This window comes from Gallus gallus, chromosome 9, assembly GCF_016699485.2.
Source record: "Gallus gallus isolate bGalGal1 chromosome 9, bGalGal1.mat.broiler.GRCg7b, whole genome shotgun sequence".
NCBI lineage: Eukaryota > Metazoa > Chordata > Aves > Galliformes > Phasianidae > Gallus > Gallus gallus.
The window spans coordinates 9971825-9996483 of NC_052540.1; the positions used below are offsets into that span (position 1 = coordinate 9971825).

The 24659-nt window shown below is 40.8% G+C and overlaps 1 protein-coding gene across 1 annotated transcript; it reads left to right on the top strand.

The window, feature by feature from the left end:
* Positions 1-1292: 1292 nt before the first annotated feature.
* Positions 1293-23814, top strand: ATP1B3 (ATPase Na+/K+ transporting subunit beta 3). The gene is made up of 7 exons (NM_205535.2): positions 1293-1517; positions 8468-8596; positions 13339-13446; positions 15027-15214; positions 15697-15747; positions 20553-20639; positions 22685-23814. Exons 1-7 carry the CDS (start codon positions 1409-1411, stop codon positions 22853-22855), a joined length of 843 nt encoding a protein of 280 aa, NP_990866.1. The 5' UTR covers positions 1293-1408; the 3' UTR covers positions 22856-23814.
* The last annotated feature ends 845 nt before the right edge of the window (positions 23815-24659 follow it).

A 24659-nucleotide genomic window follows, 5' to 3' on the forward strand; every position in this document is an offset into this window, starting at 1 on the left:
GGTGGATATTAATTATTTCCTCTGAAATCTAGGTTTAGCTTTTCTGTGATGTTTTGTAAAGATTAATATATTTAAAAGTAGGTGTTTCTTTGTATACTGTACAGTATGATCATGCCTGATGTTTTCTCTGAACCACCTCCCCGCAGACTCTGCATGTAGTGAGCCCAAATGCCCTCGGATCAGTGTGGTGCTCCATCCAGAAAGGAGGCTGTAGGCACCAGCTGCTGACATGTCGTTCTTTAGGAGTGCAGAAAATGCCTATTTGAAAAACTGGGAGAAGAAACTTAGCAAAGCAGTTGTTAGGATGGGATGACATTGGGTCTCCTGCTTGGTGACATTTAGAGGGAAGAAGAGGAATGACTTATTTCTGTTCTGAACGAGGAGTTTATTAGCCGTGCAGTGCGAAGGGCGGTAAGCAGGGAGTGCTGCGTTGTTGTGATGCGTTATTTTTCTGCTGTTTGTTTGTGGCTAATGGAATGATTGAGATGATGTATGGTAGCAGAAGAGAATACTGGAATCCAACAGGAAGCAGATCACTTTATTATATGCTTTAGGGCATGAACGATACTGCAAACGTTACAAAGGTTTGAAGTAACCGCTGATAAATACGGAATTTTCTGTTAGGACCGGTTTAGTGTCGCGTTTACTTTTGAAAGATGCATTTAGCCCTGGCACTCCGGTTTGGTCTCTGGCTCAGTGACCGCCTTTAGACCGGCTGTGGTGCCGCGGCTCCACAGGGCTCTGCCTGCCCACACCTCGCGCTGTGCTTCGAGCCGAGCCCGGAGCTGTGCTGTGCAGCGGGGCTCCTGCTGAGCTGCAGAGCGAAGGGACGCGGTGCTCTGCTTTCTGCTGGGAGAGGGAGAACGCTTTGCGCCCTTCTTTGACGTCTAGGGCCGTGCCACCAGATGACTTTGTGGAGGTCTCATGCTGCAGGAAGCCGTGTTATCGACACATCTCGTACGATTCCCTGCTTACATGCGCTGTGTTCTTTTACCGCGGCCCTCAGCACCGTGGCCCGCTTAAAAGAAGTCCCAGGGTGTGAAGGCCGGCCCGGGGGTGCCGCGGGTGTCCGGCACCGCTCGCTACACCGCTGCTGTCGCTCCGCCGGCGGCCGCGGCGCCTCAAAAGGCGGCGGGGGAGCGGCGCCCCCCCATCAGGGCCGCGTGCCAGCGCCCGCCCGCCGTCCGCGAGGGGGCAGGCGCGCGGCGGGCGGCGATTGGCTGTCGGGGCGGCGCGAGGCGCAGCGAGGCGGGGCCGGCCCTGCGTGCTGCCCCTGCGTCCGCTCTCCCGCCGGGCGCCGCGGCGACAGTTACTTAGCGGCTGTCCGCGGGCGCGCGCTGCGGCTCTCTTCTGCCTGCCGGGCTCTACCGCCACCGAGCTCCGCGACGCAGCCGCCTCCGGCCTCGCCATGAGCAAGGAGACGAAGAAGCCGTTTCGCCAGAGCGTGGCCGAGTGGCGGCAGTTCGTCTACAACCCCAACAGCGGCGAGTTCCTGGGGCGCACGGCCAAGAGCTGGGGTGAGCGCGGGGCGCGCGGCTGCGTGTGGGGACGCGGGGCCGCGCGGCCCGGTGACCGTTACAGCCGTTACCGCCGGTACCGCCGCCGCCGCGCGTCTAAAAATAGCGCGGCCGCGTGGCGGCGGGGGGGCGGCCGGGAGGGGCAGGTGGGGCCGGGGGCAGCGGCGCGTCCCGAGCTGACTCACCCTCGCCCTCCCGCCCCAGTACGCAAATGCGGCGAGCGGGCCCGCAGGCTCCTCCCCGCGTGAGCCTCGGCGGGGCGCGGGAGCGTGGGGGGGCTCTGCGGGCCGCCGTGACGGCCTTCCGCCGCCTCCGCGCCTGCGGGCGCCGCGGAGCCGCAATGAATGGGAGCGGGGCGCGAGCCGCGGGTCGGAGGCCGCGGAGCGGGAAAGTTTCCGCGCTGCGTTCTGTACCGCTGGCGGATGGACCGCCGTCGCGCGGCTCCGGGCTAAATCTGTCCCGGCTCGGGGCTGCCGCGCTCCCCGATTTCCTTAAAAGAAGCTCTGGGCGGCCGGAACGGCCCGCGGGCAGCGCCCGTCCCCGCTCAGGTGGCCGCCCCGGCCCGCCCCAGCTGCGGCCCGCTGTCACAACCTCGCTCCTTCCAGTACAAATATTTGGGTTTTCCCAGTATGTTTTCTCATGTTAGACGGTTGTACAAACGCTTAATATCGGGATGTGTTGCTTCAGCCCTCACGGGACGTATTTACCGAGTTGAGAAAACGCCGCGTCCCCTCCCGGAGCTTGGATGTGGCCGGGCTGCCTCAGAGCTGTGCTTACAGAACCAACAAGGCTCGCAGCGTGGCACCAGCGCCGGGCCAGCACGGCCGCGGCCTTGACACCATCTCAATGGATGCTGATGTCGAAATCCGAGGAGGAGCCTGGAGAAGGCCGCGGGGCCGCGCTGTGCGCTGCCAACGTCTGTCCGTCGGGAGAGGGCCCTGCTCCGCCGCGAGCTCCCCTCCATTCAGATGGAAATAAGAGCTCGCGGGCTGCTCTGCCGCCTGCATAGCAAGGGAGAGGAAATTTCCACTCTGCTGGGCCCAGCGATCCCCGTGCAGGCAGGTTTCCTCAAGCGCGTGGGCTGCGCGAATGGGCGTGCGGTGAGCAGGAGGCTGTGCCGTGGATGTGACGGGCGCAAAGGCCGTGGGCACGACGCTAATAGCTGTGACTTAAAAAAAGGGGATCGCGAAACAACATTCTCTGTTGAAACCTGAGGGATAAATCACTTACCATGTTGCCAGTCCAAGGCCAATAGATAACACTTGCAGCTGATAGAACCAGTGGGTAATTGAGCTGCTATTTTGTTTCACAGCCAGCTCTCTTGACAAAAGATAGTTTTCTACATCCAGAAAGCGCACATAGGCTTAGGTAGCAGTTTAAATAATTTATACTTAATTAGCTGTCTTAAGGGGTTTAGGTGATTGACGTGTGGTTTATGGTGTAACTTTCCCTTAGTTACACGTGAAGAGGTGACTGTTCAACAGCACTATTAACTGTGACTGTAATTTTTTGTCAATATTTGTCCTGATGTTTTGCAAGTAATATCTCATGCTTATTTAAATTACTTGTCTGCATACATTAAGTAAAAATAATTTTGGCTCTGTTAGGGTGTGGTATGTGTTGTGGGGAGTGCAGGACTTGATGTCTTGGTCCCCCTAGCATCCACCAAGTAGGGTGTTTCTTTTGTTTTGCTTTTAATTGCGGAGCACTCGCTGAGTGCTTCTGCTAATGGAGAATACACAGGGTTCGGTCTCACTTCTGCTTTTGCATCAGTGTGTGCACTGAGAGCCGCCCCTCTGGCTTCTGCTCCCCTGCGGCTGCTGAGCTCCCTGGGGGGAGGTGGGGAGGCAGGAGCAGCTCTGGCTGCTTTGCTGCCTGTGTGCTGGGCCGTGGTGTCTCCAGGGACAGCGTGGTAGGAATTCAGCTGGCTCTGATTCTTCCTGGCGTGCTTCTTTTGTCTCAAGAGAGTTTCTTCTCAAAAATAAGTGAAGAAATTGTTAAATAACTATTTGCTGTGTGTGTGTGTGTTGCCCTGGTCTGAGGCAGTCCTGGAGGCTGATCAGAATTGTGACCGCAAGTCAGCTCGCAGCTTTATGTGGCTATAGGAAATATTGGAAATAAATGATGGATGACTTAAGTTTGCGAAGTTCTCAGCAGCAGGGCACACACAGTCCTCGAAAACATCAAGAGAAGGAGGATCGGTGCTGGGATTCTGCACAGGGTGTAATGAGCAGGGCAAAGAGGAGAACTTGGAGCACCGCCACAGGGTTCTTCCTGTAAGGAAAGAGGTTGGTATCTGCTCTACATGTAATGACAAGATGCTGTGCCTGCCTGGGGCTGCAGCAAGAACGCTGAGTGAGATCACTGCTGGACTTCAGCAGTACGGAAGCTGTGGTCACACAATGTCACCTCGGGCCTGGTTAAGCCAGCAGCTAGTCCTGTCAGGGTGTTCAAGGTACAGATGATGTAGTCTTGGACAGCGTATAAAAATTCTGGCCTACTGAGAAGTCTTGAATGCTTAGTGGTATCCTTCAGTGCAGAGATATGTGCTTGAAGTTAAGGCACAAAACAAATAAAAGAAACAAAAAACAGAGGATCCAATTTGCTGTGTTTGGTTTTCACTTTGTTCTTGCTGGGACGCACAGTACTGTCAAAATCTTAACTGCTCTTCTGACTTGATTCTTCCTTGTTCTTTATCAGTCTTTGAGGAAGATTTTGTTGGCAGTTAGCTTTCTTCATAGGCAGAGTACTGCCATTGCCGTCTGCCATTGCAGTTGGAACATTTGTACACCCAAGTTGTGAATCAGAGGGCAGTGTTCTTCTTCGTATCATGGCAGATGGACAGTGCGTGTGAAGTCCCTTTGCAGCCTGGAGTAAGGCTGCAGTCAAGATCTTAATTAACTTTCCTACGATGCTACTTATTGTAAGAAAAAAAATATTTCAGAAATCATAAACCATCCTCTTTTCCTTGACGCAGATAGCTCTGAGGAAAACAAGCTTCCTTTTTCTTGCTGCAGGTATCAGGAAGTTCTGGTGTGTGTTTATCACATGCGCAGTATGTGTGTTCTAAATGCTGGATCAGGACACTTGAGCACTGGCTTTTGTGATTCTCTGCAGTGTTACGTGGTAATGTTTGTTGTCTCCTGAAGCGGTCCCTCATTGTATCTACATTCTTGGTTCGTTGTGACATAAACCACAACGCACTGCTGAGGTTTTAATTCTTTCTGAAGTCTTCCTTCCCTCTTTCTTTCTTTCTTTCTTTCCCCCTGCTGCTGCCAAAACTGGGAAAACAGTGATTCTGAAGTGTTAGGCCATTGAGCTGAAACGTGACTAATGCTTATCTAATGTGTATGGATGTGTTGGTATAAAGCAGGTGGGCCAGAAGGCCGCCTTAATGTTGGTGGGAGTCACCAGTCACAGACTTGCCTTCTGTAGTACCTCTAGTAGGAGCTGCTGAAGAATGATCCCAAAGATGAGGAGACCATGCAGCATGTAATGTATACAGCCATAAAGACAACATTTCATTTTCTTGGTGCAGGTAGTGTCACATAGTTGCTTCAAGGTCTGTTGTGTGTTTATATTAACGCATGTAAATAGCTACCTGTATGTGACATGAAGGCAGGTCTGCCAGGCTAGTTTGTGCCACACTGACAAGGTGTTTATCACTTTGCCACGTAATGTTTGGAAAGCCTGTATTTGTCATGGAGATCATGGCCAGATATTGGCTATCTTGACCTTTTACTAGAATCAGACACTTTAATTTTCTGCATGGATAAGTGCTTTGTTTGTTGCAAATGAACTCCCCGTAACACTGACACCAATGTGCAGGTTCAGAAAGAGCAGTTTTCCAGTACTGCAGGGTATGGATTTGATACTTGTGGTTTTCTGTGTTAGTATTAGTGCTCGTTGGTGAGAGACTTGAAGGGTTTGGTGCAGAGCTGTGCATGGCAGTCCTACAAACCACGGAGTGGGCTGAGCGGTGGCTGTGCCTGGGACAGCTGTGGAGGAGTGTTTTCCACTGTGAGTTGGGCAGATCTCATTTCCTGACAAGTCCAGTGTGATGTGAAGTTATTTTGGCTGAGCTTCTTGACAAGCAATGGCATGTTCTTTGTGATTAGCTTAGGATAATTAATACTAATAGGCTCACAAAGTTCAGCGTGCCTAGTTTGGTGCCCTTGCAAGTTTTGTTTTGTTTTTCCCCTCCCTCCCCCGTCCCCCCCCTCTTTTTTTTTTTTTTTTTTTTTTTTTAATGAGGCGAAGGAGCATAATTGGGGTACTTTAATCTGATGGACAGTGTTCTGCAGTGCGCTTACAAGCTGCCTTAAAAAGATTAGAAGTAGTCTTTCTGTGTGCAGACATGTGCTTTGCTGTACTGGGAGAGCTGGTGGTGTTCTCCAGGCTGTGAAAGAAACAGGGTCTTCCTAGCCCTGTTACTGCTGCACCTGGTGAGTGAAGCAGGATCAGCGGGGGCTGTTTCCCTGTAGAGTTCTATAGCTCTGTGAGGTGAAGGATGTGGACCAGAATGGTTTTAAGTTGATTTTGGTGATCCTGGAAAAAAGAGCTGACCAAAGATTTTGGTTTTTTTTTTTGTTGTTGTTGTTCATTTTGTGATGCCATACTACATTGAATATTCATCAGATCACTGCTCTGTTTTGGAGTCAGTTGATGTAATTGTAAAGCTTATAGATAAAGCACATCACCGGTGTCACAAATACAGGTGCAATTTCTGTAATGGTTTTTATTGATTAGGATTTATACTGCTTGGTTTGTGTCTTTTCAGCTTCTAAGTAGCCTTAGAAATAGTTTATAATAGATGTCTAGCCTCGTCAGTGGGGATCAAGACTGTTCCTGTGTTTCAGGTGCTTTGCTACATGACTTCAAATCACTTTGTTGTATATTGTGCATCAGTAGTTCCCAAACGTATTTTGAACTGCTGATTGCTTTCATGTTATTGCAGGTTGGTAAGCAACTTTCCCAGCATGTGAAATTGAAAAATAAAACAAAATCAATATCCTGTAACGTTCAGCTGGTTGCTGCAGAGAACTTTAGTTACAGTAACAATAATTTGGGAACCACCTAATTACTGTTATATATGTACACTGGATTCTTTCAGAAGTAATACAGATGCTTGCATCTCCTGTTGTGGCCTACTGGTGGCAAAACACAAGTGGTTTCTGGAGCAGGAGCCAGGGCTTAGCTTCCTTCGGTCATCCTGCAGCAGGCAGCACTCATCACCGGGCACTGTCCTTTTTGCTTTTGTGTTTTCCTTTTCTATGGAAGAAAACTGCACTTGAACCTCTCGTATAACCACGTGTTGGTGGTGGAATGTTGGGTAATGATTTTGATGTGTTATGTATCTTTGGCTTCCCCATATCAGTCTTATTGCTAGAATATTTGGTTAAAGGTGATTTTGTGTCATCGTGTTACTCTTTTAGATTAGAAATGTTTTGAAGATGCTTTTCTGTAGTTGGTTCTCTGTGTAAGCATCTGAATGGCTCAGTACCTGAGCTGCCATTCTTCTTGACGAGTTGTACGTATCCTGAGTCTCAAGTGATGATTTATAGAGACTCGCATGCTCTTTTCTTTTGGTTGGTTTTGTATACTCAATTAATAAAGCAATTTCTGTACAATCTTCCACAACTTCTATTATGTTTTCCATCCAGACAGCAGATGTGGTTTGTCTTCTATCAGGAAATGTCTCCACGTAAACCTCATTTTAAGAAGGTCATTTAATTGAAGTTATCAATGTGCATGCTCAGAAGGCCCGAATGTGAATGAAATATGCTAATGTGAGTGAATCCAGGGCAAAAACCAAATGATGCAAGGACATAAAAACTTGTCTGGAAGCTTTGTTAGTAAAGTTAATGAGCTGTCCAAAATTTTATAAGGTCTTTACATTAGAGTTGTGCATCACGTCTCAGAGAAAGTCCTCAGGAAATCTCCAGATAGGCCGAGTCCCCTTCATCTCTAATGTAATATTTTAACTTTGACCCATTTCCTCATCCTTTCAGTAACCAGCTTGTATCCAGAGCCCACCTCTGTGCATGCACAATGACAAACAGGGAGAGAAAAACAAAGAGAAATAAATAAAAAAAAAAAGATCAATGACAATAATTCTCTACCCATTTTCCTATAGTGTTCCCACTTAACAATTTGTTGCAGCTCAGTGATGGAGAAAGACAGCATTGCAGTGGGCAGTCTCCTGGAGGCTATTTCCTCAGGTTTTGAGGAGCTCTTTCTTAAGGGACTGTCATGTTGGAATCAGCAATGCCTGTGTTTCCCAGGCACGTTGCTGGATCCCTCGGGTAGGTCCGTACAGCAGGTGGACGTGCTAGGCAGGCTTAGGGAAGGTCTGAACAGAAGGCATGGTGTGCTCATGGTGTGCTCATGGTATGCTCTCAGCCATGCGGCAGGAAGGATTTGCACCTTGAGAAGTCTGTTGTAGGAGGAAGTGTGTGTGAATAAGCGCCGTGTTGTGTATTGAGCGTGCTATGGAATCACCCATTACTCTCTATTCCTTTTCCACTGGATCAAGAACAATTGCTTGTTTTCATTCAGATCTTTCATCTCCCCACCACCCCTTCCTTTCCAGCTGTAAAACTCTAATTCCTTTAAACAAATGGAACTGGAGTGGTCTGCTTAGTCATTTTCATTAGCTTCCTATTAGGGCCCAGAGTGGTTTCTAATGCTTTTCTTAAAGATGCCAAAATGCCAGATCTTACCCTGTGAGTTTTGAGAGCCAGAAAGTACGAAGAGAACTTTCCAGCACTGGGCAATATGTCTGCATGCCAGGGACACAGTGACTGACAGCTACCATGGGAGCGACAAGGGTCTTGTGGAAAAAACACCACCTGAAAATCAAGCTGTGTTGGTTATTTCCTATTTGTATTTTCAAAACAGATGAAGGAATTAGCTGAAGCAAAAATAATAATTTTACCTTTTCTTTGCAGGTTTGATCTTATTATTCTATCTGGTATTTTATGGCTTCCTCGCGGCGCTCTTCACATTCACAATGTGGGTTATGCTTCAGACACTGAGCAATGACATTCCAAAATACCGTGACCGGATTTCTAGTCCAGGTAACAGTGTATTTATCTCTTCATAAACTCAGTTCTGGTTTAACAGCCAAGTTTTACTCATGACTTTGTTTTAAGTAGAAACTGCCTATGAGAAACTGTGTTTATTATTCAGTTACTTGGAAGTTTCAAAGGAAAAACTCAGTGTGAGGCACGTTATGTATAGCATAAATTCAGTCAACAGCCCTTTGTGCATAGAGGGTAACTGTTGCTGATTTTTCTCTATGATTTCTTCAGTTGAATTTGTCAGATGTTTTGACTGCACTTTTCCCTTCTCATCTGGACTCTAGTCTGTTGTACAAGTGGGATCATCATCTGACCAACTGTAAATCCAGTTCTGTTGGATCTGATGGAAGGCCACCTGTGATAAGTATTTGATACTTTGAAGAAAGCACAGGAAGGTATTATTATGGCATAGTCTGCTCGAGTGTAAGGGCTACAATAGGAAGAGTTTTGGCTACAGTTTTCAGAGTTTTGGTTTTATATTAATTGGCTGTCAGCAGACAGGGAAGGTCTGTAGGTCACAGTGGTTGTTGACCTGTTACATAGGGATCTGTTGACAAGGGAGGGTGCGGCTTTGCAGTGAAGTCAAGTCCATGTAATATGTAGGTGCCACTAGACATGGTGTCGTGCTACACTGGGCTGGTTCAAGGAGACAGAAAAGCAATTCTGCACGAATAAAAATGGGTAATGAGAATATTGTGGGTGGGTTTTTTCTTTGTTTCTGTTTTTTTTAGATTTAAATAAATCATGTATTTGTATGCTGGGGGAGAAAAGAGAGGTAGCGCTGTGAAAGATCTAAAAGTTGCTCTTACTTAATACCAAAGAGATTAGTGTCTTCCAGATACTGTTTCAGCTGAATGTATATGTATTTGATTTGGATATGTAATTTAAACGATTGGGCCATGTGAAAATTCGGTAATGTCTCTCAAATCTTATAATTTGGTTTAGAGACCAGGTTTATGTAAGAATATCATCAACAAACTAAATGGCTGTGCAATGTTAATACTTTAGTGAAAGTTAGAGTACATTTTTAAGTGACTTTTTCATCTTTCTGAACTCCAAACACATAAAATCCAGCAACATCTCACAACTGCATTAGAACTTAAAATGAAACAGTAATTGTTGTGTGAGCGAGCAGCAACTGGGCCTGTGTGACAAATCTCTCTGGATTTTGAGCAGGATTTGCTTTGATGTGGTATTCAGGCCAGCTGTTACAGGTGTTCTCTTACCACATGGGATACTTAAGGATCTGTACAGCTCTTTCAAGCTAAGAATGAGTGAAATTCTTGAAAGAACAACAAAAAAATAAATGACCTGTTTAAAAGAAGTGGCTTACTTGGCCATTTATCCTTCTTCCTATCTCCTCTGTGATAGTCAGAGCATTGGTAGCAAATGGAGCTGTGGGTAGCTAGGACTCAATTCTAGACCTAATGACATTTTCTCTCTTGGAGTTTGGGTTATTAATCCTCCTTTGTTCTGAAAAGTCACGGAGGATGTTTGTTTCGAGAAGTATTTATCCCACAGTTAGTTTTTAACTTAGGAATTCCTAAAATATTTCTGAATTTTATTTTTTAATGAATGATAACTTTCATATATGAATAATTAAAGACAATGAAATTGCTTATCTCTGTTTTTATATTTTGCCTTAACTATGTCATTTTTCACTTGCAGTGAAGCATGTCATGCTCCTGGCTGTAAAACTTTAATAAACTAAAAAAAAAATAATCTACACACACAAACCCTGGATGGCGTAGGTTAAAGGTTTTTCTTGTGTTAAACATATTTGGAAATCTCATTGATTGATTGATTTTATAATTGGTATTTGACTTCTAAAGTGTGCTGGGATATAATAAAATCAATCAAATCCAGATGATTTTAAAATATTAAAAAAAAATCTTGTGGAGTTGTTGCTGACTGCAATCTGTTACTGTCCTCGATACAATCCTATGTTGAAACTGCTAATTCTGTTCTTCCTTGAAGGCTCCATTTCCTGCATCTCTGGTCTGTGCTTCAGTCCTTCTTCAAATAGCTTTTTCTGCAGACGTTCCATCGTAGTCTCTAGGCAGACTGCGACAAACTAGAATTGGAGCAGTCCTTTCCTCTTAGGATATTTTTGAATTTCCCCTGAAGCAATGAGTCTCTTCAAATTACTGTTTCATTCATTGATGACTAGTTTAATTACTTCATCATATTCACTTTGAAAAATGGCATCTAAGACTTTCATTTACAGTATAAATAGATGTGTATGTATATATATGTATCTATATTACTTGTATGTTTATGTACATTACCTATAAATAATGTTTATATACATTACCTATAAATAAATAAATGCATACACACATATATAACTAATAACCTCTTCTCCCCCAAAACACCTTAAATGACTCTTCAACCCTGTTGCTAGTTACCTTGTATTTTCTTGAATCCCAGTTCAATCTGGTGCTCTGAAGATTACTATTGGTGCAAAGTAATTGGCAGTCAAAAATGGTATTTTTAATTTATGTCCATCAGAAGCATTTAGTTGTGGCTTTCCTGGAAATGACTTAACTGCTGCTAATGAATGAAGAATGAAGAATTTGATTATTATTATTTTTTGGAAAGCCTACCGAAAAATTAAAGAAATTGTTAAACTCGTGCATAATTTGAGAATCTGAAAGATGTCTCTTTGTGATCAATTTATAGTATGTGTCTTTTTATTTCCCAGTATAAAGCATTTGTAGTAATTTCTGCTATCAAATAAGAAACCCAGGCACTTCTGTAGGTGAATACTTCATAGACCAGGGCTGCTTAATTGAGCTTGCTGAATGTTTTCCAAGAGTTTACTCATTGATTAACTGTGGTGTATTAAGAATCCTTTAAGACAGATTCTCCAGCTTTCTCTTTCTACTGCAGTGTTGTATTCTTAAATCTTTATTTTGTATAAAGAAGGCCTGATTTTATATTTATTTTTTATTGTCGGGTGATAGGGTTTTTGCCTTAAGCTTTTATTCACTTGGGAATCTGGTTTTAATTAGTTTTGTCAGATGATGGGAAACTACATGGCATCCTAAGGAGATGCAATTAGTCACTTCCACAATTATACTACTTCTGTTGTGCCAAATTTGACACTGACCTAACCATTTTGGTATTCTAACCTAGAAGAAAACTAATGTGATTAAAACAAACAAACAAACAAAAACCACAACGCTATTTTGGGTAGAACTGCAGCCTTAGATCTCATCTGTAACTGACGAGATTATTACCCCTGTACCTTATTTTACCCATATCCTGGGAAGAAGGACAGTTTGGCTCTATCAAGAGGCCAAACTCCATGTCATTGTCTGCTTCTTTCACCCTTCAGTGCAAAGCCTGATTTGAGCATGCTGCTGCCATTCTCTTGGTAGCCTTGGCCCTGGTTTGCAGATGGATCCTGTTCCAGCACTGGCACCAGGAGCCAGCCAAGGGCAGCAGATGGAAGGCGGCAGTGCTGCTGTAAGGCGGCTGGGAGCAGCCCTGACCGCTGCAGGGCCCAGTGCAGGCGACTGTCAGACAGTTCAGCATGGTTAGCACACCTGTGCCCATGTCCAGTGACACACGTACAGTGGCTTACCACGCTCTGTGAAAGACTACGTCTGATTTTTTTTTGTGGAGAAGGAATAAAAGAAAGACTAACTGGGTGTGTTTTGTTTGGGGAAACTATGTAAGCCATCTTTATGCATTATAAAGTTGTTCTTTTTAAAAAACAAGAAGCTTTGTTTCTTGTGGGTGTCTACGAGATTAATATGGTTTTGCTTCATTCTGCATAGGGTGCCCTGGAAGTGATGCCTCCTATTTATTATTTCCGTGGAAACTGCTACAGATACAAAGAGTGCAATAACACACTAGTTGATAGAGCAAATTGTCAGCTACAAAGCACTATGTTTCAACATAGCTGACACCACTAGGTGTACATTTTTGCCAGTGATGACCAATAACTTGCACGTTGTGCTCATAAATATTTGTACCAGCAGAGATGGTCCACTGTTGCCACTGCTGAAACGCATCACCCACCGCCTCACTGTGCTCACATCCACTGTTGGGTCTCCAGGAATGTTAAGCAAATGTCAATGAATGTCAGTGGGTGCAATTTCTTCCACATGGAGAAATTCATATGCACTTCCATGCCAGATACTGTTCTATTGGGCTGCCCCTCTGATGCCATCTGTTATGTAACAACAAAATGTAATGGAATATTGGTGGGAAGGTTCAGCCTCTGCTGCCATTCTGTCAACATCCACTTCTGACACTGTGGGCCAACATAATAAAATAGGAGACATTACTTACGGAGTAGCCCTCATATCTCATCTAAAGCTTTGATGCTTAATTTTAACTGGAGGGTTTCTGAGTGTGGCTTTGGCTGTTTTTAATTTATTTTTTTCTTATTAGTTTAACTTGAAGGATATTGAAAATGTGAAGTGAATCAGTAAAATTAAATGGAAGTGATGGAAGTTTCTGATTTTGCTATTTCTAATCAATTGGGTTTGGTTTGTGAATTGTAGTCAGGTTGGATTGAATTCAAGTCTTAATTCACATAGAGTAGTGTTGATTTTTAATACCTGACTTGAAACACAAACTGCTTTCCAGTTGTGTGGAATACAGGGGTGACATTGTTTCTTTACAGATGGGTATTTTTCAGCCTATGGATGTGAATTTTGAGTAGGTTAGAGTGATGCAGGGATGAGAAGTTGTTTAGTTCTTTACTTGTACTTTTTCTTTTTAAGGGCTTATGATTTCACCAAAGCCAGACACTGCACTGGAATTCTACTTTAACAAGAGTGACGCCCAGTCATATGCAGAATATGTTTCTACACTTAGAAAATTTCTTGAAAGTAAGTAAGTTACTGATACCCAAGCAGTTTAGAAATCTTAATGTTTGGTACATTAATTTAAATTTTCATTTGCGCTTAGTAATTACTAATGAAAACTGATGAAAGTTCGGGCTTACTCTAGACAAGTATGTTTTTAAGGTATGTAATTTACAGAAAAATGTAAAGGTAACAAAAAATTACCCATATTTGACAGGGAAACGGCCCTCAAAAGTTATAAGTTAGAATTGAGGAGGTTCTGTAGAATCACACCTTTTTGTATGAGATGCTTTCTGAGATACACAAGCTATGCTGAGCCTATCTGGGTTGGTAGTGCTGGTGCTATCTGAAAGCTTTGAGTGGGTGTTTCTTTCAGAGCTCTAGGGAGGGGGTCCCTAGGAAGAATGCTCTGTTTGATGCTGACCTGCCTCCTGCAGTTCAGTGGGCTGGGGACTTTCAGGCTGAGAATGAACATTTATTACCCTGCTTCCATTTTATATTATGCTTAGTTATCAGGGGGAAAAAAATAAACAAAATGTGGTAAGGGATGAATAGATGAGCATTTCTGATAATATGATCCACATGTTTGTGAAACTTGAGCAAGAATCACTTGTGACTGTAGAATCATAGAATGGTTTGGGTTGGAAGTGATCTTTAAGATCATGTAGTTCCAACCCCCTGCTATAGACAGGGATACCTCCCACTAGGCCAGGTTGCTCAAAGCCCCATCCATCCTGACCTTGAATGCTTCCAGGCAGGGAGCATCCACAATCTCATTGGACAACTGTTCCCATGTCTCACCGCTCTCACAGTGAAAAATTTCTTCCTAATGTCTAGTCTAAATCTACCCTCTTCCATTTTAAAGCTGTTTCCCCTTGTCCTGTTGCCACCTGCCCTTATAAAAAAGCCCTCCCTAGCTTTTCTTCAGTCCCCCCACAGCTTTTCTTCAGGCCCCCTTCAGGTATTGGAAGGCTGTTATAAGGTCCCCTCAGAGCCTTCTCTTCTGCAGGCTGAAGAGCCACAGCTCTCTCAGCCTGTCCTGGTAGGGAGGTGTTCCAGCCCTCTGATCATCTTTGCGGCTCTCCTCTGAATCTGCTCCAACAGCTCCGCGTCCTTCTTCTGTTGGGGGCCCCAGAACTGAACGTTACTATAACATCAGTTATACTACCTGATGCCAATGTAGAGGCAATTTAATATCAGCTATTAAAATACTTGAAGCTTTCTTGTGTGTTTATTTAGAAAAAAAAATGACAATACAAATGGAAAAATTGTTAGTTTCCAGATAAAAGCTTATTTATATTTTAATACATAGTTCAGAATTATCTACAGAAATTAGTAATTATTGATATGACCCTAAAAACAGGACATTCTTTCTTTTGAAATATGCTGTATTCTTTGATTTGACCATAATACTGCTTTTTTATAAGCTTTGAGAAGGTAAGCCTTTAAGATGAAAATGAGAGGCACAGCTTTGAAATAACTCTCTAAGAAAACTGCTAGGAAAGTAATAACTGTAAATCAGCTGTTTATATGTAATTTCTGTAGTTTTTGCCTACTTCTGTGCTTTATACCATTGGTTTAAAAACTATTTTTATGTTTCGTAGCATATGATGATTCAAAGCAATCCCAAAATATAAACTGTACACCAGGAAAGGTTTTTGATCAGAATGATGTTGCTGTTAAAAAAGCATGTCGATTTAACCTCTCTGAGCTTGGGCAGTGCTCTGGAAAGGAAGATAAGACCTTTGGCTATTCTAAAGGAACTCCCTGCGTGCTTGTGAAAATGAATAGGGTAAGTGACTGTTTCTTTTAAATTTCATTTTTAGTGCAGGGTATGAAATATCACTGTTGAAAAGGACTGAAATACGGATTCAGTTTTCTTCTAATTGTGTTTTTCTTCATGCCTGCGTTCTAGAAATGCAACGTCATGGATTCCATAACTCCTAACTTTGCAGTGTGATGAAAATTTGACTGAATAACTGTTTGAGTTTTCAGTGATGTTATGCTTCTTAAACACTTAATTGTTTTGAGCCATTAATTTTATGTGCTTAATGTAAAATAAGAAAACAGCCCTGGGTATGGCTGCTATTTGAGCTTTAACTTAACAATACTTTACACTGTTATTCTAAGCTAAAATTGTCCTTGTAAAACATAATACGAGACAGATGTGCTCCCGTATCAACTCTGTCTTATTAAATGGGAGAAAGTTTGAATTTGGTATGTATAACTGGTGAGAGAAAGAAGGTCTGTAAATACTTTAACTTTCTCTTTCAGATAATTGGATTAAAGCCTGAAGGGGAACCGTATATACAGTGTACATCTAAGGTCAGTTCTGAATGTACGAGATAAATATGAAGTTAATTTTCCTTGTGATTGAAATGAAAAGTCAATGTAAATACTGTTGGAATATTTATTTCACCATCTTCTGTTAGACTTTCTTCTTTGTTTCGTTTTCATCTTACTGTTTGTCTAGTTTAATTTTATTGTCTTTAATTTCTTCAGTGTAGTTATTAAAAATACTCTCTTTTTTTGTTCGTCCATTTTAAGATGTATTTGAGCTACCCAATTTCCTACAGAGTTGAGGAAATGCATAGGTGTAACTTGTAGTCATATTTATTTTTTCTTATTTAGTGTGAGTTGTGTTTTGTTTTCCCATTTCATAACCTATGTTTTTATTTTTTTCTCCATGCTGCAAGTGCACCTTAGACAATTTTATAAATGATGGGTAAGACAAAGTGTGGAAACTAACATTGTTACTATTCAAGTAAAAGTTGTCTTCAAATCAAATATAAGCAACTTATAATAACAGCTAATCTATAAATATTTGTTGTGTACAAACTGCTTACTCAGAATGTTTTAAGGCAATTATAATAATTACTTTTGACTTGTGCGTGTTTCTCCTAGTCTGCTCGGGGAGCAGTGAAAGCCTTGGTAAGTTAGTAGCTTCAGCAAGGAATAGAGTCATGGCTCTTTGAGTTGACTGAAAAAATGTAGGCTGGGGAATTTCAGCAATTGATGGGACAAATACCACAGGTGTTCCTGCCTTCACTTGAGGAATCTGTTGTGGGCATAGGTTTTAATACTTCACTTTTGTCAAGTCTGTGGAAGTTTTGATCTTTCCATGACAGTCTATTGCAAGCAAAGTTGATTCCTTGTGTCCATTCTTAGAAAACGTTCGGTTGGAGGAATTTCTCTAGAAGAATGCAGTTAGGTTCTTCCCATGTTTACTATTCGTCTTCTTTCCAATTTCTCATTTCTTACATAACACTAAATCCGGTATATCAGACACAAGCTTTCCTCTAGCTGAGGCAATTAACGACAGAATTTTTCCCTCTCATCACATCAGAAGTAGTTAAAGTCTCCCCAGGTGAATTTGCCATTTCTAACACTATTACACCGAGTCCTTGTTTCATTTTGCTACTTAGATTTTTCTTTTCAGTTTTTCTCAAGTTTGCCCCTTTTCCCACCTCATTTATTGTGATCATTATAATTGGATCAAGCTTCAATTTCTTACAGCTTGTTGTCATCAGTGAAGGAACTTTCTCTTACATCTGACAAGTTCTTATTGAAACACTGATCACTGGCTAGTCGTCTTCATCTCCACCTGAAATGTCTAGTGATGTGCTAAGAACACTGCACATATATAAGCTATATATAAAACACTGAGGATTCTATTTTATATTAATGGTATTTCTTCAGCTTTCTTATGGATGTTCTATGAGATGATGTTAAAAACTATAATAAGCATATGTTATGAATATATAATGAGGTGCATCTGCCACTGTATTTGAATCTTCCCTAAATACTGCTGGCTCATAGCAGGAATGATGTGTAGAGGTCGTTTGTCCTTTTCTGTTGTTTCTCTTATTCAGGGTGTTTACTGAGTCTTTAAATAGCTGATATGTTCTGTTGCAGTGGTTTTTTTTTTTTTTTTTTGTTTGGTTGGTTTTTGTTTTTCTGTTGCTGTCAGCAAATGTGGATAAAAAAAATTGGGAAGTACTACAGAAATTAAGCCAAATAAGCCTCTTACTGGATATTAGCTTCATAGCACATACGAGCATGTTTGTGCAGTTCATAGCACGAATGCAACTTGCTGGTAACTATAAGTTTTACATCAGAAATCTTTAAGATCTGAGTGACAAGAGTGGATTTTGCTTAAAAGGCGATTCTATTGAGCAGAGCAGAAATCCTAGTGTCATGTTCTCTTCATTGTAGGGAAGACCTTCTTTAACTATTATTTTTAACCTGTGGATCTGCTGTTGATCAATCAAAAACATATATTATTTTCTATAGTTTGAATTTTGCACATATTAGGGAGCAATCTGGAGAAGCATCTGCCTTGACTTTACACAATCTGGCTTTTAAATCATATAATAAAAGTAACCCTAAGTTGTAAGGGCAAGTCTTTTACATACAAGAGCTAATAGCTTCTGCCCACAGATTCTGTCAGTCTTTGCCATATGAAGCATCATTACAATTTTTCATGTGGAAATTAATATTAAAAATTCATGTTCTTCCAAGTTTTCTTCTGTGAAGCGACTCTGATTTCTTCTTCCTGTGCTTTCCCCCTGGGGTTTTTTAAAATAGAAAAAAAAATAGGTAGATTTGTGATATCAAAATCAGCATGCTTCATAGGTGGGGTTGCTCCCCACACCTCCATGTTGTCATCACTGTGATTTGTGTAGATGAGGGAAGTTGGTGTTTGCAGTGTAAGGCACTAATTCCAGCTGGTTCTTGCTCCTGCATCTAGAAGGAAGTGATCTGTTGTAGACCTAAGTATCTCCACAAGGAGAAACAAGCTAGAAAAGGATTGTACTTTCAAGAAGTTTGAAGGTCAGCATTTTAGATCTTTAGTCTGGGGCTGGAGGTGTGCAATTTCAAATGTGCTGGAGCACCTTGCAGCAACATTCTTTCATGTTGGAAATGAACAAAAATCTGTAGATTTGCACATTTTTTTAAATGACAGAGAAGACAAATGCAATTAATTCTTAATTACTTGCATTTCTGCCGTTCAGAGATTATCCTTACTTTGTATCAGGCATCTCTTTCAAGAATGAAGAATGGTTGTGTGAGTGAGATTACCTTCCTTGCAATTGTCATCATACTCAGCATATATTTACCCTTTTTTGTGTGAAAGGACTCTGTTATTTTAAAGGCTTTACTAATGGGTATTGCTCTTATTGCAGTACAATTGTTTTAAACAGCACAGTAAGTCTAAATGGATAGGTACAATATCCTTTTTTCTTCTCATGGTGACAAATAAGTCTTTCACAAGTTCTTTCCTTGGGTCTCAGTACATTATTTTAATGTCTGTGAAATTACACTAAGGCACAGTCCTGATAAAACCTCTGTGAGTGAGGTAGAAGCCTACCTTTATCTGCCCAACTAAGTGGTCTGGTTTTAAGATTTGCTGGCTGACTGCCTGTAAATCTTTGTGTCTTGGTAAGCAAGAAAAACCATGATGCTCATGGATTGGCTCTTGAAACTGTTCAGCAGATGCAGCTAGCTAAGCTTTTTAAAAATATACATAGGGATTAATTGTCCTAATTATTAGGTTTAATTATTATTAATGAAAAAAATGCAACGCACAGCATTTGCATGAGAAAAGCAGCTGCATGTTCAAGAACCTCTCTGCTATTTTCTAGATAGATTGCCTATGTGTTTATGACTGCCTGCACGCAATTGTGTTCAGCTGCCTGAGAAAGCTCCGCTCCTGTTAATCTTATGTTATTCTGTATCCTGGTTTTGTAACTATGATTTCGGAAATGTATTTCAGTAAAGAGTGTTTTCAGCTGCATGAGCTTTAACTAAAATAGAGATTGAGGGTGAAATGCAACAGAACTCTACTTAGCAATTAAATTTGTCAACTCAAGGTCCAAAATATCTAATAAACGTACACTGAGGATTTGCAATAATTTAGACTTCAAAGGAACAATAACCCGACTATATCCTAAACTGATATGGTAGTAGAAGGAGATATTCTTGGGCTGTGGATTATTATCTATTGTTTCTTGATCTTTATTTGTGTTCCTTTTCTCTGAACTCTATTACTGCAGTTGTATTCTGAACTTTGTAGTGTAGCTTTTAAAAATTGCGTCTACAGGTATGGTGATACTGGAAAAAATGAAAGTTACTAACGCACCTCAAACTTGTGAATTACACTGAACAAGCAATGATATTCTGTAGATGTATTTATCATTTTGGTGGTGTTCTGTGACATTACTCTTTACTATGGCAATATAATTAGCTGTTACAGAAAGTTACTTTAGATTTGGACATTTCATAGCCACTTGAACTTGCAGTAATGTGCTGTCCTTCCCAGATACACAGTCCCAAAGCATATCATATCCATGGAGATGCGTCTGTCATTGCTCTGACAGCATGTGTCTGGGGCAACACAGTCATACATGTAAAATCTACAAAATGTTGTGTGTCTTACAGATTGGGTTACTCCTCAGAAATCATGCAGCAGCTCTTTAGGTAGCATCTTGCTACTAGATTTGGAGCTGTGGGGAAAATTCTAGCAATAAGGGATACATATGTGTACTGTTCCTTCTGGGTGCTGATGATACGAACTCTAGAAAAGTGATAATTTTAAAGTTTGGTTTCCTTTTAGGTAGCTTGTATTTCAAGGCTAGCTGAACTGTCTACAGATCAGGTGCCATTGTGGAGGGTTGGGGCTGTAATGTTTCAAGTTTGAAATTTGAATTTCTATTTAAAGTCAAGTTTTCATCTTGTCTTATATATGGATATGCTGTTGCTTCACCAAAACATAAAGGCTTGCTTGTGGATAGATGGGATTTTAGCTTATACATGTGATTTCTTTTTGTTATATTCATTGCAATTTGACTTCCTTTGGCTGGTAAGGGGAACTGTAATTCAGAGTGTCGTGATGTGATTACTAATTTAAGTATTGCTAATAGTAAGCTTCACTGTAGCAGATGCGTGCAGCATGTAGCTGTTTGCCAAAACTTCTTCTGTTTTGGAAGTTAGTCTATTACTTCTTGGAGTTGTTTTTTTTTCCTTTAGGGGAGTCTTGCACTTTCTCATTGGGTTATAATTCTAATTTTGTATTAGTGTTTATCCAAGCAGATAGTAACTTTTAATTTTGTTGTTATCTCCAATCATAGGAACCAGGCGCGGTTGAGATAAATTATTTTCCTTCAGGAGGCTTGATTGACTTGATGTACTTTCCATACTATGGGAAAACCTTGCATGTAAGTATGTCTTAATGATGGTCCTCTTAGTAAACATTCTGACTGTGAAGTCTGAAAATTTTAGTGGGGTGTACTTATAAAGAATAGTGCTTAATGAGATTAGAGAGATTCTTTAATAGATGTAAGGAAATAAAGCAGGCACTGTCCTAATGAATAAAAGGCGCTATTAAGGGCATCTGCTGTTTCTTGGTCACTAATATGTTCTGGAGGAGAAGGCAAAAAATCTTACCTGGTTCTTTTGATTGCCATGCAGTTTCTCATATTCCGCCCATAGGGTTTGTGTACAGGATATCAAATTTATAATTCAGCATGGTATTGATGCTTATACATCTGTATGGCTCTGCTGTCATGTTTTCAGTTCACTCTGCTTAATGGAGAAGCATATCAAGGTAGTGGATTATAATCTGTTTTACTATTATTTTTAATTTTTTCTTTGCTTGCCTCCCTTATCCACATTTTGTTCTGACTTAAAATTTATCTACTTTAGCACTTAAGTTTTCAAAACAAAACAACTATTTTATTGACACAGAATACATAGGGTTAAGACTCTAGTTTCTCTTCAAACTTAGATTTAGATAATATTTTCTTTTCTTGAAACAGCTTGAGATAACTATGTACAGAAAATCTGTACTTTTTATCAAATACAGAATTATATTGCCTCTTGTTGGCTAAGTTATTTAATCATGGTTGGAAAACTTCTTTGCTGTTCGACACTGAAGGTGAAGTACTCTCCTAATGTGAATATTTTTAGGCCTGCAGCATATACAGTAGTTGTTTATTTCCCTGAAGTGACCTTGGTACTAAATTATTCATTTGTCAGTTATTATTTCCAGTGTACTTCATACTTACTTGCAGCAGTTGATGTAACTTTTTTTTTTAATCTTCACTTAACTTTCCCTAATGAGGAAGCAGTTTTTCTTCAGCATATGCTTTCAACTTATTTGCGTGTATTCTAGGCCTTCACTTTTACAGCCAGAGTTCTTGAATTGATAATGCATCCATTTTCTTAGATAAACAAGATTTGGGAAAGGCTGTCAACTTCTGCTTCCAATAGGTAGACTCAGTATGTACTTCAACCCTTCCTGGAATGAAAGAATAGTGAAAGAGCATTGCTTCTCTAAGACATGCAAAACGCAGCATCAGTAGATCTTGATATATTAGGAAATAGTTTCTGCCAAAGATGGGATGAAGATCTTTCCTGATAAAATGCTTGTCTTATTGCTATACTGATGGAAGGGTGAGATTATGAAAAGAAAGCAGTTAAGTCAGGCAAAACTCAATGCTAATCCTTATTTAGGTGATTAAGAAAAATCTTTTATTAATTAATTGATATTCTCTTTTGGAGTATGGTTCAATGTTATTTCATGTCCTTTCTGTCATGTGGGAGGAGATAAGATTTGCTTGAGGGTGTGTTGCTTATGTAAGACACGGTTCTCATAACATTAGTATGTTGTAGAAAAGAAAGCAGGAAGAACAGTTTTGAGGTTGAGTTATTAAACAGGTCTCAGGAGTCTGGATTGAATTCTTGGCTATACAACAAAAATTATATAGCATATCTGTGTGGAATTATTGAAATACTCTATTCTGTAAAAGAGTTAAGAGGGTATGACTACTGTTGTGCTGGGGTAGGAGCTGTAAAAGTACTAGCATCTCCAGAATGGTTATCTCCTTTTTGCTGCTCTGCATGATAAACCAACTGCCTGATGTAGAGAATGGACCTTTTTTCAGATAACCTGTAGCGTTTAATCAGGATGCTGATTCTCACCCCTCTCCCCAGGCATTTTATATTGAGTACTGTCATTAGCTCAAATTAAGTGGATTATATTGATTAAAAATTAATACGAAGAATGTGTAAGTGACAATCTATCTAACTGGGAAAAAATAGTCTTATCTCAGTCAGATTGGGCTTCGAAAGGTTGGGTTCGTAATTATCTTCTTTTCTTAACTGTTCTGGTAGACTAATTGTTAATTGTTCATGCTAATCGTTATATTCAGATCACTTACTCCAGTATCTCAAATATTTTCCCCATCTTTCTGTTTACTAGGCTCACTATTTACAGCCTCTAGTGGCTGTTCAACTAGCGATTAACTCCAACAGTACCAATGAAGAAATAGCAATTGAGTGTAAGATCCTGGGCTCACCTAATTTAAAAAATGAAGATGATCGTGACAAGTTTCTGGGACGAATTGCCTTCAAAGTTGAGATGACTGAATAGCAGGAGAAAAAAGTTCTCCACAAAGTAAACGTTGTGTTGTCTGTTTTGTATCAGCTGGACATGCCATTCTAGGATATGAAACCACCCTGGAGAATGTTAAGGTGGCTTATGGCATTCAGGGTAGCATAATAATATGCTACCAAATCGTGTGTTTGAAATCCCTCAAAATAAATGCCTATCATGCTTCTGTCTGCCCCATTGGAACAGTGTACAGACCATAGTTATGTCATAGGGACCTGTAAATAGCTGTTTTCAAACACTTAATTATGGTGACCTTTGTCCTGTTCTAAAATGTGGTTTTATCCCCCAAGTGAGTGTCTCAAGCTTAATGTGCTGTGCTATGTAAATATTGTATTGATTTAACACTGGTTTAACTGTCATATCTCAATGCTGACACAGTTATAGGGATAATTAATAAATGGTACCTGATTGACATAGTGATTCTTTTGAAAGAGTAAACACCTCCACATAAGTTGTGTGTATGGGAGTGGGTGGGCGGACGGATGCCTGTGTGGAGATGCCTTAAATTGTAGATTGGTTGGTGTGGGAAAAGTAAAATGGCTTTTAAGAGTTGGTATGGATTTCAGAAAGTAAGTGCTCACCTAGTACTTTCTTGTGCTTGTCACTGTGCAAGTATTGTGTACTTGTAATACTTGGTAGAGAGTTTGGTATTCTAGATGAGGAATTAAATCTTTCTTTGTGTTGTTAATTGCTTGCAATATGTGGAGCACAAATAAAATCTATACCGTATTTTAAAACTTTTTAGTTCAGAAATATCAGTATAAAACAATTAAAATTTGTTTAGAGTCCTGGTAACAGTTGTACAACAGAGCTGCTTGAAAGAAACAGCCTCACTATTGTGGAAATAGACTTTCGTATTTCCAATTAAGCATAAAGAATAAATTCTGAAGAACCTCTGTTGGGGGGTTGTCTTGATTAAACATTCCTGTTTAATTTATATACTGTTTCATTGCATCATTTTAACATACTTCATGTTTTCTTCTGCTCTTTAATCTTGGATTTTCTATGTATTTCCTCATCCGTCTTTTAAAAAAAAAAAAGATGTCACAGCTGTGTTATACAAATTGTCTATTGACTGGGAGTATGGATTACTGGCCATTTGACATACAGTTCTTTCAGTAATCCACTTGCTAAGATGGCTACAAAAAGTCTGGCTTATTTGTGACTGCTGCTCACATGAGGCCAGGCTGGCCCATTGTGCTGGGTAATAACTCGTGCGGTTTTGCCAACATGGGATTTACAAAGCTCTTCCCCAGGGTTTTTGTTTGGTTTATTTTTTGAGCACATGATCCACATTCTCACATATTAGAGACTACAGCAAAACTATTTGTATACATACCTCTATGTTCTGTTAGTAATATTGTGGCCTAAATTTGTTACCTAACACACTTTTATGCCTAATTCTTATATTGTTTAAAAAAACTTTATTAAAAACAAATTAAAAAAATTATTACTAAAATTCAAGATCCAGTCTTAATAACTTGCTTTGAAAATGTTTGGCTGGTGTAAACCACATTAGTGCAAACTTCCTTAAACATTTGTGCAAGCTTACACTGGTGCAAGTTTGGAGGAAGCTACGCTCAGTGGGACTTCTAACGGTGTGTTGAACCTCATTACAAATAGACTTGTAGTGACTGATGTCAGTTAGCATGCTTTTTTGTTGTTGTCTACTAAGGAAAAATTGTTCTTCACAATATGCCATGGGTAATTCTGTAATGATAGCATGCGTTAATATTGAATAAGAATGTTCTTTTAAAATATTCCATTACTAATGTTTGAAATC